At 41.3% G+C, this 12,777-nt stretch overlaps 1 protein-coding gene across 13 annotated transcripts in view; it reads right to left on the reverse strand.

Moving 5' to 3' along the window:
- Window positions 1-220: 220 nt before the first annotated feature.
- Window positions 221-12,777, reverse strand: part of Rbms1 (RNA binding motif single stranded interacting protein 1) — a 210,195-nt gene continuing 197,638 nt past the window's right edge. For 8 of the 13 annotated variants that reach the window (XM_040745435.1, XM_005068999.4, XM_021226578.2 and 5 more), the window contains 8 exons: window positions 12,207-12,256; window positions 11,991-12,084; window positions 9,740-9,787; window positions 8,811-8,861; window positions 6,357-6,467; window positions 5,258-5,338; window positions 3,635-3,719; window positions 221-2,897 (listed from right to left, as the gene is read on the reverse strand). In XM_040745435.1, the coding sequence (XP_040601369.1) occupies window positions 3,642-3,719; window positions 5,258-5,338; window positions 6,357-6,467; window positions 8,811-8,861; window positions 9,740-9,787; window positions 11,991-12,084; window positions 12,207-12,256 (513 nt within the window). In that variant the 3' untranslated portion in view covers window positions 221-2,897; window positions 3,635-3,641. The remainder of the gene's footprint in view (window positions 2,898-3,634; window positions 3,720-5,257; window positions 5,339-6,356; window positions 6,468-8,810; window positions 8,862-9,739; window positions 9,788-11,990; window positions 12,085-12,206; window positions 12,257-12,777) is intronic. The other 5 variants (XM_040745436.1, XM_005069002.4, XM_040745438.1 and 2 more) reach the window with 1 other exon arrangement.

Below are 12,777 nucleotides of genomic sequence, written 5' to 3' on the forward strand. Positions count from 1 at the left end.
TGGGCTGGACTTATGCCAAGGTGAGATGTGACATCTATGGTCACGGCACAGATTTCCACAAGTGGTACCAAGGAGGTGGGAAAATGCACTTTCAGTCCTGTGGAATCTGACAGTTTGCAGCTTCCTTCTGAACCAATCATCCGCTGAGCTCTTCACTGAGCAAGTGAAGGCAAATGTCGGTGCGTGCTTAATCTACTTAAAAAAAGACTGACAGGGAGGATAAAGTTTCAGATGTTTTTATTCAAAGGTTTCTCAAAAGAAATAAAACAGAAAAAGCTAACAATCTGATCAAATGTACAGTTCAAAAATGTCTTTTGGCGTTTAACAAGTCCTAGGAAAGAAAACTACAGAGTCATCTTGAACCGGTAAATAAGTCACCGCTGGCAAGTATGTAGCACTAGTAGAACAAAAATAAAAAATTAACTCTCTTGATCATATAGATATCTCTATGAAAATCTTTTTTTTCAATCTGTACAAAAGGTCTTTCTTCATAAATTAATTTTTTTTATAATTTAATGGCTGTCTACTATGTGATGTTTAACTGACTTTTTTTTTTTAATATGTACAGAGGTTGTTTCCCAAATCTGACCCAGACGAGTATGGCACTTAGTTCAGACATACCTAGCAGCAGATTTCCCCTCCCCTACTGACTGAGCTATCATCTTTCTGTCTTAACTAATGGAAAAATATCAAGTAGTGAGAGCCCCGGGCTGATAAACACACTAGATACTCGGAGGGAGGGTGCTGCGTTCAGTCTGGATTTCCACAAAGCAGAATGATGTTTTGGGGAGCGTAGAACCAATAATACCACAACTTCGTTAAAAACAAAATTAAAAAAAAAGGAAACAAGAACAAAACCAAGAACACATTTCTCTTATGACTATGTAATTTTCACTAGAATCTACACTTCTCAGAGCAGCAAGGACGTTTGAAACTATGAAATGTCACTGACATCTATCATCAAATACAAGCAATAAAATTTAAGAACTAAAAATACTCAAAAGAAGTAACTGCTTAGCCCTAGCTCCCGAGCTAGGAGGATTTGGTCGGTGGAAACAGGGAGGGCCAGCAACCTGTCCCAGCACAAAAGAAAAGCCTCTGAGGTAGATAACTGATCATCCACAGCTGACCAGACAAGTACACAGTTTTGGAAGACAACTTAATTTACCATTGCTTTTAAAACGTATGCAATTGCCTTAATAAAAGAGCATTAATAACAATGAATTATCTCATATGTACTAAAGTAGAAATAACTGTATTTATGAATCAGGAATTTCATAGTTTCAAAGTTGGTTTTCTTTACACTTGAACACCTGTAGTGATGACATAAAGTGTGGCACTGCTTGGATTCAAATCTTCCTTCATGCTTTTTTTTTTTAAATTTGTCTCTGTGAGTCCATACATCAGTTAAAATTATAAAACCTAATGCAAAGGTACAAAAAAGGCACGTTCTCCTAACCGCAAACTGGTCCAGCAAAAACAAAGAGCAGAGAAAATGTGATGCTGAGACAAGGTGGGGTACTGGCTACTGGCTCCTCGGTCTTTGGTGAAGTTACCTTTAAAAGTGCCAAGTCATTTTTAGTTTTTCAAATTTACTAATAGAGAGAGAGCGCGAGCGAGCAAGAGAGAGAGAGAGAGCTAGTAGCCAATCGCTTTTCTTCTGTTCATATCTCAGCTCAGGTTTGAAGAGAAATCCTTACTTTTAGCTTTTGCCATTTAGTTTCAATAGCAACATTTTTCCCCCCCTCGGTTTGCCAGATCACAGGCATGGTTCTCATTCTAAAGCACTATCGTTAGTATAAAGGACAAAAACATTCGGTGACTCCCCTCCCCTCCCCCCCACCCCCAGCCCCAAAGCTACCTACACTAAATCTAGAACATTGTTAAGTTTGTTTGTTTTTTTTCCTGAAAAAAGGCAAAAAAGACTTTACATTGCATCATACAGCAGATATCCTAAATTGGTCAAACTATCAGAAAAACTGTCAGTGTACAGTCTCACAAACAATTTACCCTATTAAAAGTCCCCCAGCCAGAAAATGTGTGTCACACAAAACAGTTCTCCCTTCTTGCACTTCACTACCTTACACGTTATGTGAAAAATCATTAAAAACACCTACTACATATTTAAAAAAAGCCAAAATTTCAGCAACTTTTATTGACTACCTTTTAAAAGCCCTATGCTGCTGTTTTACAAGGCGTAATAGACCAGCCCATTTGGTCAAAGCAGTCTACATCATTAGTTTGAACTAACTTTACTGAAACAGCTACAGCATCAAAAGAGTTAAGGCAAATTGGAATTCATAGAAAAGGATAAGACACTTCACACTACGTCGAAAGAAAAATGGAAAGCTAAGGAAAGACACCAAGGGCAACACGGAGTCACAGCGACACTCGTACGGCAAGCACAGAACACCATGGGTGAAGTCAGACAACTGAAACTTCAGAAAGCCCATTCCATACAGCTGGAAAAAAAAGGACAAATTAAACACAAAATGAACAAAACCGCAAAAATCCGGTCATGCACTTGGGTAAGTCTCCGTGGTCTTTGTGCATACCCAGAAAATTGAAGTTTTCTTTTTCTCTCTTTTTTTTTCTTTTTCTTTTTGCATCATTATATTTGATAAAAATCTGTGATTTTTTTTTGTTTTTTTTTGTTTTGTTTTTGTTTTTTACTAAAATAAACCTGTTCAGGGGAACAGCTACTAGATGAATTTAAGGGTTTTATGCACCTTATAGAACTTATAGCAAAAATAGTTTTAGTTGATTTCATTATAAATAACGTTTTTCAAGAACCTGTGCAAAACTGTCAATAATTTCCTAAAGCACAATTGATCAGAAAAATCCATGATTGTTCAGCCTTCACACCCTTCTTCATGTAAGAACTCCCTTCGGTACATCTGGAAGAGAAAGATAAAAGACCAATGTCTTTGCTGATTTAACAAACACACTGCAGGGCTTTGTCATCTTTTGTTTTAAAGACATAAATGTTTGAACGAGATTGTGCTCATCCATGGTGAGACTGAGGGACTAAGTTGGGGATCTGAGGGTCACTTTCAATTCTTTGGAGTCTGCTTTCAAATTTGGGATGCAGGATAGTTTCTTCTCTAAGGCAGCCAGAGCCAACTCGACATGGGGCTCAAATGAAGGATGGCTTGATGAGATCAACAACACACACTGTTACAAGACCATCCAGACACTGAATTCCACATGTAGTCATTCTACTGAAATACACATGGTGAAGTTTGAAATTTGTGACTCCAGTGGGAGCTGGTGATATAATCTTTTGTTCCAAAGATGCTAATGATCTGAATTCATAGACGAGGCGCTGCGGGCCTCCTGAGACTTGGTTAAGCAGCATCTTGAGCTGTATCCCCTTAGTTACTATTTAAGCCACAGAAACAGGATGCTTCTACTATAGGACAACTTTGGAAATCAATGTTCTAGGCTTTATATTTCTGACTTTGGGGTAAAGGAAATATGTATTTGATTTCATCAAAAAGCATTATCCCTTATCTAGACTGAGTTTGCAAATTCATAAACACATTTAATCTGAGGTTTTCTAAGCCTCATTTGATAAAAGTACCACAGTCTGCTTCATATGAACCCTTAAGTTAGGGAGACTTTTCCCTCCTACCTCACAGTTACTTATTGGGTTGAAAGGTATATGGAGAATGGTCATTAGATGTCTCTACAGCCACCTGCTGCTGGCCACTTGCTTCCTACAACAAAGCAGAATGCATGAGACATGTTAACAATGAAGTTATAACTCCACTGTCAAGGCCTGAGTCCAAGGACATGCACCTTAATACAAACACCCTTCAAAGTGAATTTCTTCAAGTTAAATAGAGCTTTTAAGGCTAATCATTGCCCTAATGCAGCCGAAATATGACAGACCCCAAGAACCTCCTGTCCAAATGTTTAACTTAAATATTGATCAAAGAAATTTCTTGGTTTCATCTCCTTGGAGCCAGGTATAGTTTATAATTCAGTATTTTCAGATTTTAGAGTCTGAGACACAGTGTGCAAATGTTGCATGTCACAGCTCCTCCCAACCCCGAAGGCATCAACTCTACCCACAATCAAACGTTCTAAAACTTCCATGCTGTAAAGTGTGAATCAACTCAGTAAATGGAAGGAGGGCCTATAACCTCAGGTGCTGGTGAGGTAAGGCAGAAAGGCGACAGGCTCACAGCCTGCCTGGATTATAGAGCTGGGTCACGATTTTAAAATGAACATGGACATAGCTCAACGGCGGTGCATTTGCCTGGCTGAACCTCTACTAAAATAAAAAATCAGTAATAAAACAAGAAGCCAGAGTATCTTGTCTCAGTTCAAATTGTGTTTGGAAAAAAAAAAAACACAGGTCAGGCTTGCTGAAGTAGTTACAGAGAAATCTTTTGTTTTCCATTGTTATGGTGGTTTAATGTTATGGAGAATTGCACGTAAAACCTGTGGGTTCAGGCAGTTGTGACTGGTCAAAGTTGTATGATCATGAAAATACTACAACCACGGTTCTCAAAAACCTTTGGGATCTGCCTAGTGGGTAAGATAACTGGACTGATAAACTTCCTTTGAGTCTTGAGGTTACACTTCAGGAAAATGCTATGCTTCCTGGCCAATCATAATTCAGGTGTCAGACTTCTAAAAAAGGCAATATATTCCAAGGTAATAACCAAGAGTGGTAGTTAGCTACAAAAACAGGGAGGGCTGTTCCTCATGCTTGCTGCAATTTAGAAACACCACTTTTTCTTTTTCCATTTTCTGAATTATGACCGGTTTCTTTCTGTAATTGTTACCATAGATTCAATCTTTAGAACTAGAAATATAAACTCCAATTTTATCTTAATGTGCCTGTAAGTAACAACATGGGGGGGGGGAACAAGACAGAGCCTTGAAGTGGTATGAAATGTGATATTAAGACTGCAAAGTTCTTTGGAGGCAGTCTTGGACTACAACGTATCTAGATGTTGCTATACTTCTGCATAGAAAGAGTACTTTACAGTTGAAAAACTATTAAGCACACACTTTTTCTAGCTCTACAGCCCAAGTTGGTCTGAACTCATGGAGCCTCTTGCCTCAATCTCTCTGGTGCTAGGACAACAGGCATGTGATACTATGCCTTGATAAAACATTTGACTTGATAGTTTGTGTGTGTGTGTGTGTGTGTGTGTGTGTGTGTGTGTTGTTGTTCTACTTCAATGACTCTGATGTAAAACTACCCATCACCACAGTGGCTACTAGGATGTTCTATACCAACCTCAACGGGAACCGCCGCTGTCTGCATGTGTGTATACTGTGGCAAGTAGGCTCCTTGCATGGCTGACGTTGCAGGCATGTACTGAAAAGAAGAAGATGATCAGGGCATATAGCAGCAAGGCATGCAAAACTCAGGTTACTGGGAGGAGGGGGCAGGGTCTGAGATGGGTATAAAGTACTTACAAGTCTCAAAGAATAAATACACATGGGTTCCCCTCAAAGCATAATTACTGCGTATGAATACGTCACTGGGAATGTCAAGCTAAGAATGCCATGTTTCTTTGCATTTACTAACAAAAAAGCTATGCCCACGTGAAGGTCATTAATGCTCCTCATCTGCAGCAATTCAGTGTCATCAATGTGTCATTAAAATCTGTCCTCAAAAAGCCATGCTATTTTCTGGTCACTCCCAGAGTTGATGCCTCATAGTATTTGTGCAGGGAGAGACCTGAAGGGATTGTTAACAGACCCCTGCAGATGTGGCCAGGGAGCCCCACTTTGTCTATTTCAGCAGGCTCAGTTCCCAAACGCAGGGGGGATTCGTAGCCTATTTCCGGGCTTCTCTCTTTCCTGAGAAGCTGTTGCTGGTTTGCAGCGTAAGGAGGTGAACACACTGCCCTTGGCCCTTTTCAGCCACCACAAACACAGGCTGAGCTGAATGCTACAGTCCATCTTTTACCGTTGGCCTAGCCCTAACTCAGCCTTAAAACGCCACAAGTCCCTTGGGGTGTAGGAAAACGAGTCATTATAAAAACTGCAGTTCTGTGCTGCAACACCGCATGAGGACACAACAGACGAGGAGACATCGCCTGCCTTTTGTGACCTGCACCTTGTAACATGGGCTATGACATGGGCATGTGCGGTGCTGTGTGGGTGAGGGAGGGGTATCCAGAGATGAACTTTTACAGGTCATCACTGATCAAGAATTTCCTGAGTACTATCTTACTTTGTGGAAGGCAATGCCGGATGGGGAGGAGGCTAGACACAATCTTGGTCATTCCCCACCCCTCCCTGGCCTATACTTGTATTAGGGAAGACAGCGCTTCCCTAATTCACTTTCCTCTATTTGCAAAAACACGGGATATTAATTTGCCACCTACTGTTCCGGTGCTGCCTAGCGACAGATGACTCATTTGCTGGGCCAGGGGGCTGATCATAGAAGTGGGCTGTAGTGACATGGTGTGTTCCATTGAGGGAGTTAACACGGCACCCTGGGAAGGTGAGAAAGGAGGGACAAGACACAGATTGAGACTCTGAAGTTACAATTTGCAAAGGAAAATCCTTTGTTGAGGTGAAGGTAACCTCCCTCAAACTTACCAGCGGTATTCTGAACAACTACCCCCAAATCTCCCAGATTGCTTTCCTGAAACTTTCATAAAAAGAGTTGAGAGGAAATAGCAGTTCTATTTCATCCCACTGAAATCCTTGTGTGCAGACACACAAGATAAAGCCAGACAGGCCAGCAGGAAGGGCTGCAACATGAAACAAACCAGGATGACTGGCCACCAGGGCGGCCAGATGTTAGGGGGAGGGGGTGGGGAGAGAAACAGCTTTTTGTTTTCTACAGCCACAAAACAAACAAACAAGAACTAACAACAACAACAACAAAAAAGGTGATCAATATAGCAACTTGTTTAAACAGGTTGAAGATTAAGTAGGTAGGACCAAGAGGACATTCTTCATTTCTGGGTGTTTTTCAGAACTTCATGTCCCTCGTCTGGGAAGCCAATTCTGTTAGGATTGGTAATTACACTACAGTTCCATGTTCACTTATTTTGCTTGAAAAAATTTTGCCATCAAAAATCCAATTAAATGTGTGTAAGAAAACAGAGGAAAGGAAAAAAAAAGATCACTCACACTGTGATCCCTCTAACAGAACCAGTTATTAGCAGCATCTAACTGAAAGCTAAATTCTGTATCAGCGAACATGAACAATATCCTACTTTGGGTTCTTGTTTTTAACTTAGCTTTCTACTAGAAATGGTAACTGCCTTACTGTCATCAATTTTAATGGCTAGATCATGCTATACTGAGCATACAGCAACCAAAACTGAGTTGTTGGACATTTGTCTAAATTTCTCTACAAAAATCAATGGATTTTTACTGGTCCTCTTATTTTAGCAATCACTTAATTGTTACAGCATGTTAGTATCCTGTTCTACTCCCTAAATACAAACATGTGTTTTGGGAATCATTAAAGCTGATTGCCCTGAAACACACTGGTGTTTACTGATCACCAGATACCAGTCCAGGGCACAAGCAGGTGTTTTCATATAGTTTAGATCTGGGTGGAGAATAGTAACACAGGTCTCCTCAAAGAGCTAAAATACATACAGTACTTACCTCTAACCTCACCAAAAAGGGAAGAAAAAGAAAAGTCTACATCCTTTTTTAAAGGTACATCATCAAAAAGCACAGAACAACAAAAATGAGTGGAGGTTCAGGATATGAGGAAGGGATTTCTTGGTCCTTCTTCCTCATCCACAGGTACCTCCTATACACTAAAGGCTCCCCAAACTAAGAGTGCACTGGTGGTCCCAAATGAACCATCAAGTATCGGGACACAGACTGCCATTGGGATGTGTGGAAGCATGTCATGAACACGGGTGTAGGATGTGTGGACTGATGGACATATGTGTTTGGGCATGAGAACAGGTACAAGACACATGTCTCATGTGTATCCAAATGGTTGCCTCAGCATTCCCTGTTCAGCACTTGCTACTGACAGCTACGTTATCCACACGGTATCATACTGCAGTGTCCATGGTTAAACAATTTCCAGAGAAATCCCTGTCTCATTTCAAGACCAAGAATTGAGTTCTTTTCCTAAACAAATGATTTGGTTTTTTTATTATGAACATTGTGATGTTATCTTGTATACAAAATGCCTAATTTTTGCTCTGGTAACTAGAAACCAAAGAGCCAATTCTGTGGCCTTTTTGTGACACGTGTGTGGGTCACCACGGACATTCTCAGTCTGGTTTGTGAGTTTGTTTTCACTCTATGTTTAAAATTCAACAAACTGGATTTTGTGTATGTCTGAGAGACATACACTGAATAATAAGATCAAGTATACAGTGTTTAAAAAATCATATACGTTAAGATAACAAATGCTGAAATCGATGAAGAAATCCTATTTGTTATTTACAAGGACTGCACTGATGTCTTAGTGCTTTTCCTTTCCCCAGACAGGCTAAGTGACACTGCCTGGGTCTGAACTTTATGTCTAAACCACAAAGAATGTAAAAGAGCCATTTTTTTTCCACAAATTAGTTATTCAACTAATGGCATCCTATCAAACTGGCGTGAATAGAGAAAGAACACCTTGCCTCAAAAATAGGATCTGTTTTAAGTTCTTATTTAGAAATTAATGTGTACCAATAATTCATTTAAGACAAGGGTGACTTAAAGTTTCATGATAAACCAGCACATTTTTATTTCCTATGTTTGAGGCTTCCACTCCTCCCACACCATCTTTGGTAAAGTGGTTTTAACTCAACAGGCTTCTCACATAGCCTACTTAGAGGACAAAGTCATTAATGCGAGAAACTTACAGGATGCTGTAGGATGTATGGTTGAGGTTGCATCCAAGAAGGACTTTGCACCTAGAAGAGGGAGGATTTTGAAAGGAACATTGACTTATACTGCAACAATCTACTAACTCTCTACAATTCTTTTTAATCGTGTTAAAAATCTACAGAAGGAAGATAAGGAGACAATACTATCAATGATTACAAAGGTTAAGGCAGTTAGAGTTCCTGACAAACTGGTCACTCTAATTGAGATTAAACGATCATTCAGAACCAATGTCAGTTTGCCCACTCAGTACTTAGGTACTGAACATTAGGGACCAAGGAGCAGAAGGCATGGATTGGTTTCACCCTTGAGAGAGATACTGTGTGTCTAAGCAAAGGAAATAAACACATACACAATCCAAATTAGTGAAGTGTTATAATCAAGATATGAACTACGTTTTAGGCATACCGATGAATGAGGATTAATTTAAGAATATTGCATTAGAAACTAACCCTCCAAGCACATACCATTTATTAGGAATAACGGAATGCAATCTCTTTGACAATCAGGAAAACAAGTGTGGAAATTTTGTGTAGTCCTCAATAATTTCGAGTTAGTGAGGAAAAGAATGTCTGAAATGCAGACCTAGGACAGTAAATGGGAGGTAACCAGATCTCGCCATCAACAGTTAAGTTAAAAGGGCATCCACACAGTCACCCTCTGAACTGAGAGATCAGGTGTGAGGGCCAGGTCTGTGGCAGGAAGGAACTAAGCATCCTGCCTGGGAAGAGAGGAGGAGTCTGCTTCTCGATGCCCACAGCTTTTCAAGGTCTATGGAACTGTAAGACACATTTCGTTTCCCAGTTCTTATCAGAACCCTCCTGCATCCTGTCCCTGAGTGTTAACGTCAGAGATTCTAAGAGAGAATACGGGAAGAGTCATGGGGAAAGAATGTAGTGCGATTTACCTTGATAGCAGAGCCCCGATACTTGTTTTCTCTGGTTTCCTTTGCCACCTAAGGCAGACCAAAGTTAAGTGCTTCTGCCTTGTTAACATTGCAGTTATCTGGACTGCAGCCTTTCCCACTGGGGTACTGGCGGTTTCTCGCAGATGCCACTTTCTCAAATCCAACTGCGCGAGCATATGGTGGTTTAGTGGAGAAGAGGCCAACTCCGACACGGGTGTGGGCCCTTACAGACACATCATGAGAGGCACAGCAGCTCCCTGTGAACCCCGATTTGGGCCAGATGTCCCCCGCCTTTATATGCTTCTGTGGTCATAATTGCCTGGGCACTTATAGTATGACAGGGTTAGGGAGCTATGACATCTAATCTCATGTTTTTTTTTTCTTTCCTCAGCAGCAAAGCAGCCACCATCAGTTTCTATTCCTCAACGTTCCCTAGTTATAAAATGGGAATAATAATCTATTAATGTTTTACCATTGGTTCTTTGAAAACCTGAAATAAAAACATCCCCCATCCCAAACTAACTGTACATAAACAACATTTTTGCAAACACCTTAAAGGGGCCTCTGATTACCTGGGGACACATCCACAGACCACTGCTTGGCACTGCTACCTAAGGATAGGCACCGTCTGAGAGGTTATGCTACCAAGCGTCAGGAAATGGAATAAAAAAAAAAACAATTCCCCAAGGAGGAAACGAGGCCTTGAAATGGCAGGCTGTCTGCAGCCAGACATGACCAGTTGGTTCCCAACCCTGATCTCCTGACTTTTTATTCTATAAGACGACTGACAGACAGGCTAACTGCTTTAAGGGGGGAAATCAGCAGTAGAGAGATGGATTAAGAGCTGAAATGTCTACAGTAACATGATAATTGATACAGTCTCTACAGTGAGCTCACACTTGCCCTTATTTTTAGCGACATAGACAGGGCAGATGGCCGTTTTCAGGTCATGAAGGACTACGTTTCAGTATCAGCTGTAGACGTTGCTTATGAAGGGGATGCACTATATCCACTGGCTCTCACCGAGAGATAAGGAAAAGACTGGGGGGTCTTAACTCCTCCACAGCTGAAGAGCATAAGTGAGTAAGCGACTGCTGTGTCTAGAAGCGTGAACTCATCAGAGTTAAGTGACAACCCAGGGGAGGATAAAGGAAAGGTGCAGAGATTGAGAGTGGGGGAGGGGTTGCACCTGAAGGCTAAAGATGGCAGACACTGCTGCGAGACTCTGCCTTCAGTCCATAATCTTCTCTTCTTCAACGTTATTTTCACAGCTTTAGGCAGAGCCAACCTTCATAGTGCCTTACATTGACCATTGCCGAAAAAGTGCTGCTGCTGCTAGCTCACATTTACGGTGTATTAACAATATGCCAGTACTGCCTGGAGCTCTTTACATTTTCATTGAGTGCTCAGAACTCTGTCAAGCTAATAGGTGGGAACTATTATTATCCCCATTTTAAAGATGAGGAAACTGAGGTTTATAGCTATCAAACAGCATAGCTGTTAGATAAGATGCTATAGTCCCCTAACCCCAGATGTCAGGACTACAACATCTAATTCAGTTTCAAAAACAAGAACACAACAGTCAACAGAAAAGGGTAGCAACTGAACTCAGTGACAGTGCTGTCTGGGCCCAGGCAGTATACCCGCTGTGGGGAAAGACTACCAGAGGAAGAGAAAGGGCCCTGTGCCTTGCTTGACCTGTAATCCCATCAGATCAGTGCTGGACAAGGAGCTTCATGAGGGTTCATTCCTCAGCCGGGAATATAGACAGCTAAGGTAAAACCTCTTCACAAAATAATGCAACAGGAGTTAATGGTGGGGGAAGGGCCTCAAATCCCGACTGCATCGGTTAATGTCACCTAGTAGAGATGATGTCTGTGTTAGCATTTTAACTGTCTTTTTCCTCTCTTCTGCTGGTGAATAAACAAAGGCAGGAGCTTTTTCATTTGCTCTCCAGTTTGTGATTCCCGTATGTTTCCATTTCTGGGACACATGACGGAGGGGAGTACACGGGTTTACCCCGATCGATTCAAGAACCATCTGTTGATTCCCACCACTTCCCTGGCTCTACATCCTCCTCCACAGAGGAGCCGATCGCTGCGCCAAATAAAAGGCAGCTTATTCCAAACTAGGTATCCAAGCTGCATCAAATTTGACTTAGGTTTCATTTTAAAACTGTTCAGAGTATGAAGACACTTAAAAACCCAGCAGAGATGCATGGTGCACTGCTGTCTGGCCCTGAGGTACAAACCTGGTAGGTAGACACAGGAGATGCAATGTAGGGTGTGAGAGAAGTTTGACTGATCATTCGGTTTGTGGCAATACTGTATGGTGAAGGGTAAAATCTAGAACAAACACAAAAGCCTTTATTAAGTAACCCCTTCAACGCAACCATTCCGGGACAATGTCTGAAGCTTCCACCATCACTGTCCCTCAAGCCATGATGCCACGTATCCTAGTGACATACCCGTTATGGAGAGCAGCTGTAGTCGGGTCATAAGTGAGTGTCATTCCAGCCTACAGGAAGCAGAAGGGAACATGAAAATCCACCCATAAAGGCACTGATTGAAAATTACATTTCGTAGAGTCCCCACAGCGTAAGATGGTAACAGTCACATTTGATAAAACTGGAAGTTTCTGTTATCCAAGCATGATCACCAACTATGAGAGTTGAGCTTCACTGTGCTGCCCCACACGGCAGCCATTGCAAGGAGCTACTGAAAACTAAATAGGAACCAACCCTTCCAGCGAAACAGCCAGACATCACATGCTCAGAAGGTCACATGTGGCTGTCACACAGCATAGGTTCAAGACATTTTCTCCACACACTCTGGGTTCTTATGATCTTTATAAACGTAAACATTTACTGAAGTAAATACAAGGAAGAGGAAGCCCAACGCTGCATTAAGAAATTGAAGTTTCTTTTTAAAGAAAGCTTCAAAAGATTATTTGACTGCTTGCTTGAGAGAGAGGAGAGACACATACAGAGAGAGAGAGAGAGAGAGAGAGAGAGAGACAGACAGACAGACAGACAGACA

This window comes from Mesocricetus auratus, unplaced genomic scaffold (genome assembly GCF_017639785.1).
Source record: "Mesocricetus auratus isolate SY011 unplaced genomic scaffold, BCM_Maur_2.0 Super-Scaffold_100004, whole genome shotgun sequence".
NCBI classification, from domain to species: Eukaryota; Metazoa; Chordata; class Mammalia; order Rodentia; family Cricetidae; genus Mesocricetus; species Mesocricetus auratus.